At 31.5% G+C, this 6,000-nt stretch overlaps 1 protein-coding gene across 1 annotated transcript in view; it reads right to left on the reverse strand.

Annotated features, from left to right (window-relative positions):
• Positions 1-648, reverse strand: part of LOC111682944 (arginine kinase) — a 46,685-nt gene extending 46,037 nt beyond the window's left edge. Inside the window, exon 1 of the mRNA XM_046950974.1 lies at positions 49-648. Within this exon, the coding sequence (XP_046806930.1) occupies positions 49-191 (143 nt within the window). The 5' untranslated portion in view covers positions 192-648. The remainder of the gene's footprint in view (positions 1-48) is intronic.
• Positions 649-6,000: the final 5,352 nt, after the last annotated feature.

Consider the following 6,000-nt stretch of genomic DNA (forward strand, 5'->3'; position numbering starts at 1 on the left):
AAAACTTAAAAATAAAACCAAACCAATAAATGACCCTTTGCCTCTTACCTGTTTGTTGATGATTGATTATTGGCTTCACCACTTAAGAAATCCATGGTAGCATTTTTAATATTATTTCTTAAGTTTTCACCATTTTCTTGGGGCTTTGAGGTTTCCATAAGTTTCTTGTCCATAGTATCGACTGGGGCCATGGGAGCAATAGGTGCTGTAAAAGGCTTAGGAGGTTCAACTACGGGGGAAGGCTTTGGTGGTTCGACTACTGGTGCGGGCTTTGGTGGTTCCACTACGGGAGCTGGCTTAGGAGGTTCAACTACAGGAGCAGGCTTGGGGGGTTCTACAACAGGAGCGGGCTTTGGTGGTTCAGGTTTTGTAACTGGTGCAGGCTTTGGTGGTTCGACTACAGGGGCTGGCTTAAGGGGTTCAGGTTTTACAACTGGTGCAGGAGCTGGAGCGGGTTTGGGTGCAGGGGCTGAAGCTGGTGTAGGTGCGACTTTAGGTGCTACCGTAGGCGTAGGTTTCGAAACACTAGGTTTAGCAGGTTCAACTGGTTTGGGGGTTGCATCATTGGCGGGTTTGTTATCTAAGGCATGGGTATCAGTCTTGTTTGTTTTATAAAAAATATCAAAGAATGTCCAACCAAAACGTTTGCTAAAAACGAAATCGAAATAAAAATAAATAATAATAAATTAAAAGATAAAATTAAATAACTTAAAATTAACAAATAATGCAGATTTAAAATGATAAAATATAAAAAATGATTTAAATTTAGGAAAATTAAGTTAAGGAATAAGAAAGTAACAATATTAGACCTTCCATCTATATACGAGTCCATATATCTATCTATCTATTTATCTATCTATCTATCTATCTATCTATCTATCTATCTATCTATCTATCTATCTATCTATCTATCTATCTATCTATCTATCTATCTATCTATCTATCTATCTATCTATCTATCTATCTATCTATCTATCTATCTATCTATCTATCTATCTATCTATCTATCTATCTATCTATATATCATTATACGCGTATCTGCCATGATTTCCCATTCCCTATACAACAGGGATGATAGAAAACATTAAATTAAAATAAAAATTCTCCTACTGCACCTACAAACAAGTCCACACATATATATATTTATTTATAGGTTCACATTTTCTTTCATCTAAATACAATTTACAATTGCAGCGAGAAATAAAAAAAAAACTTGAACATTTTAATTTAATTAAAAACCACTGAGGCAGAAACTCTCACAAATGAAAGAGGTGCAGTAGTTAGATGCAGTCTTCAATTAAAAGGCAACCAACTAGACAGACATAGAAAACTAATGAATACGCGAAATATATATAAAAATAAATCATATACATATGTATATCGACCACACCGTTCACTTGCTTCTAGTTTCTGATGATCAAAAAAGTTGACATGTGCAAAATTTAAAAATTTTTGATTTCTAAATACTATTTTTGTTGCCCGAGAACAAATGCACATTTTATTTGATTTTCTTTACTTCATCCTTTATTTAGTAAATGCAGTCGAATGTATGAAAAATAAAAAGGTTTCTTTATTTGAACATTTTTATTTTAATTATTCAAATGATTTAATATTTTCATTATTTTGAAAAGAAAATTTCAATTTTATTACAAATCTTAAAATATTTTTCTTAAAATATTTATTAAATTAAAAAACATTTATTTTTCTCAGTGTTTTTATTATATTTGGTTTGATTTTTTTTATTTCCAATATCTTAGGATTGGAAGGAGAATTAAATATTTTAGTATTTGGTTGACAAGGGTTTTAATCTCCCGACAATTCTAAATGGAATTTCTAAATAAATTCCAAATTTGATAATAAGCAAACATTCTAATAATGACGTCACATCAAATCAAAACCATCGAGAAATTTCCAAAAAAAAATCTAAACATTAAGATAGTTTGTAAAACAACGCCAAACAATAACAAATAAAAAAACTATTATTAAATTTGCCAATGGGAACAAAAATTTGGCAAAAAAAAAATTTAAACAAAAAAACTTAATTCTCAAACACTGTCAGTCACGTACACCACATTAAAATTAAAAAAGAAATTTTCGTTATACACGAGTAATTATTCATATTTACTGTTCTATATACCGGTTGTCATAATTTAACTCTCTTACTATTTACTCTCTTAGAAAACAAATAAATTTACTCAATATTTAGCGATGGTGAAAAGTAGTCATCAGCTAACTTTAAATTTTTTTTGGAAACATGTGTTATTAATGCCAATTATCTGTTAAAAATGATGATCAAATCTTTACTATCTATATACACGAAAAACATATGTTAGTTATAGGGTTTCAAATTTTCATTATCGGACAATAGGTATCTGGGGCAATAAATAGAAAAAGTTCAAGTTCAATTAACACTTTCTCATTCTAATTGTTTGCAATAATTATTGATAAATGTTTGGTGAAAAAAACACGTAATACATTAAAATCAAACAGACCCATTGTGATAAACATTCACACATACAAAGAAGAGCAAAAAACTAGCACATTTTAAAGGTAATTAATGAATTGAAGGAATCATGGGATTTCGTTGTTAATATGTATAAAAGATTGATCGCATACCAGATACAGAATATATCTGAAACTTTTAAAAGCTGATACCAGATAGAATGTTTTTGACAAGCGGAACTTAAGAACAAATATCGGTAGGAATCCGTTGTTACATGGATGGCTCTACATTGGAGAACGGAATGCGTATATTGGATTAGAATAAATATGGCGCCCATAGCCATTAATATATTTACCGATAGCCGCAAAGCAAATAGAGCGCTATAAGGTGATTGAATTCAATCTAAGACCGTAATGGTAAGAGAGCTTTAAGTGAATACTCTTCCAGAGGTACCAGACCACACAGGAATAGTCGGCAACGAAAGGGCGATAAGGGAAGTCGAGGCAATTAACCTCACAAACGCAAACCCATTCGACGCTACAAAAACTGAATTTAAAATATTGATGAGAGAATCCCTCTCTCTTGAAACGGTGGGTAGAACCACAACGGTCCTGTGGGGTGTCCATAGACGCTAAATCTTCTTAAAATGATCAAGTCTGAAGTTAGTGTGCGAATGTAGATCATGTGGAGAGGACAGTGATACTCTGGAGCACTTTCTTTGTCACTGTTAGGCATTCGTAGAAGTAAGTTCCAAGAATCTTGGAAGCGATGTTATTCCAGAAATAACATTCCTGACTAACACGTGATTGCTAGATTCTTAGGAATCACGTCCAGAAAACTGAATTTTTAAACATTGAAAAAAAATACCTTCAGTGAACGATTGTTTTTCATGTAAAGGAACGCACAACAGGACAGGAGATGGATATACATGGACCTGACCAAGTGAAACGTATAACTTCGAAACATAAAATAAAACTATAACAGTTTTACTTTACTTTTTACTTCTTCGAATGATACTTTTTGAGTTTTTCTTAAAATTAAACTTGTAGAGTTCTAACTAAATGAGAGCCGAAATTTGGATACTTTTTCATTCTTTAAGGGGTACTACACACGATCACACTTTACGTACTTAAAGTTTAATGAAAACGTAAAATTAAGTTCCATTTATATAACAAAAAAGAGAATTAAAGTCGTATTATTTATATTCTTTGAGTTTACACGATTAGTATAAAACAATAACAATGTAAGATGAAAACAGATGTTTTACTCTTCTGGCATGTGTTTACATTAAAATAGAACCCTGATCTAATGAGATTTACTTGTTTTTTGAATCATTTCATAAAATAAAGAGAGCCATACGACTGTCAAATTTTCCATTCGTACATTCTCTCAAAGTGTGATGGTTTCATTACATAAATCGTTGACGATAAAGTAGACAACAAAAAAAAGACACCGATATAGTATCAACAAAAAAGACAATATTTCAAGCATTTCCATCCTTGTAATCGTTGACAACAACCTAAACGATATTGTCTACATCAAATCGTTGACGACCAAGTAGACGATATTGTCGCATATAAAATCGCTGACGATAAAGTAGACGATATTTTCGTCTATATAGTCGTTAAGGACAAAACTGAGGACAAAATCATCTATGTAGTCGTTAATGATAAAGTGGTGTATTTAATCCTCTATAATGTCGTAAGTGTATATATAGCCCACGTTTTCACTGTAATTGCGTGAATAACAAACTAAGCGACATTGTCTTTCATTAACATGTTGACGATTTTCGCGACACTTGTTCGAAAAAATCGTTGACGAATTTGTTCTAGCTGTCCTACATTTGTCTTCCAGGACTTTACATCATTAAGGATGTCTTGAAGATATGCCCAACTGGGTTCTGAAACAAAAGTATTTGGGTGTGTGGTCATTAAGGCAACTTCAAACGAGAATTAAGAAAAAGTTTTTAACAAAAGTTTCCCAGTGTGGACAGAGTCTTACGTGAAATTTGCAGTGCCCTGTGATTTTTTAATCTAGATTTTGTATTTCATTTCGATTAAGTTTCGAAGCTACTTGAGTGCTCTTAGTTTATATTTATGCTGGAAATTTGTTAGGTCTGCTATAATTCTATTCTTATCTATTATTATTTTTCCGTTTGCCCAATGTGCAAACTACAAATGACAAAACATAGATAGATAATGGTGCTAAAAACAAGAACTCGTGTTAAATTTGTTTCTAATCTTTATTGTTGTAGTATTTTTTGTATATATTTTTATTTACTATATTTTGTTTTTGAAAAAAAAAAACTGAGTCATATTTTCAGTCTAACAGAATTATTTTACTCTCTTCTTATTAAACAATTCCACAACAATAACAATAATAATTAATGGTGGTTTGCAAATTGTTTGGATGTTTGCAAAAACAACCGGTATATTTATACAGAAAAAAGCCGGTTAATGTGTTTTTATACCCTTCACCTTCGTAAGAAGGGTATATATAGGTTTGTCATTCCGTTTGTAAATTCTATAATATAATTTCCGACCCTATAAAGTATATATATTCTGGATCCTTATAGATAGCGGAGTCGATTAAGCCATGTCCGCCTGTCTGTCTGTTGAAATCAGTTTTTAGAGGACCCCAGATATCGGCGAGATGCGAAACTTCAATAATTCAGTTAGACATGCTTTCGAGAAGATCGCTATTTAAAATCAGCAAAATCGGTCTATAAATAACGGAGATATGAGCAAAAATCCGAGACAACCTCTGAAAATTTCATCAAAAAAGCCACATTTTTTCATGCTTTGTTAAAAAAGCAACAACAACACTGTGAATTGGATAAAGATGTACATGAGCGTGTGGAGATGCTGTTCTGTTCTCACGAAGGTAAGTGGGTATAACAAGAACAAGGAGATAAAGCAGTAATATGTTGGTAATACAGCTCTGATATTTATTTGAGGGTGGTAATACAGTTTGACGGTGGTATTACAGTACAAGGGTTAATATTTCTTTCTGCTACAGTTTATATTTGTTTGTGTGTATGTTATGTGTGACATGTGTGCAGAGATATAAAATAAATAAGAACTGTTTTTTAAAACATACTTGGTGAAGGGTATATAAGATTCGGCACAGCCGAATATGGAAATATTACTTGTTTTTGTTTTGTAGTGTTCTATCTTTAGATTAACGTCAAATCAAATATTGGCTTGAAAAAAATGTTTTATTATTAAATCACATGATATACACTTAAGTGTAGTACATACGTGTGTAATGCGAATAGCAATAGTTTGTTGCCATTTAAAGATACGTCCCATAAAACCCATAACTCATGTGTTGAACTTCTATCAAGAACAACAATCATTTGCACTTTTTATTTCTTTTTTCTTTGATAAAATAATATGTGCAGTTCTAGAACAAACAATTAATTAATAGTTATTGTATAATACAAGATAAGGAATGTTTTTTTTCTGCTTAAAGATAATAAACATATGAAAAAACTAAATCTGATATTGTCTCAATCAATCATGGTTATAAGGGAAAATTTTTAAAATTGTATATTT

Source organism: Lucilia cuprina, chromosome 5, assembly GCF_022045245.1.
Source record: "Lucilia cuprina isolate Lc7/37 chromosome 5, ASM2204524v1, whole genome shotgun sequence".
Taxonomy (NCBI): Eukaryota; Metazoa; Arthropoda; class Insecta; order Diptera; family Calliphoridae; genus Lucilia; species Lucilia cuprina.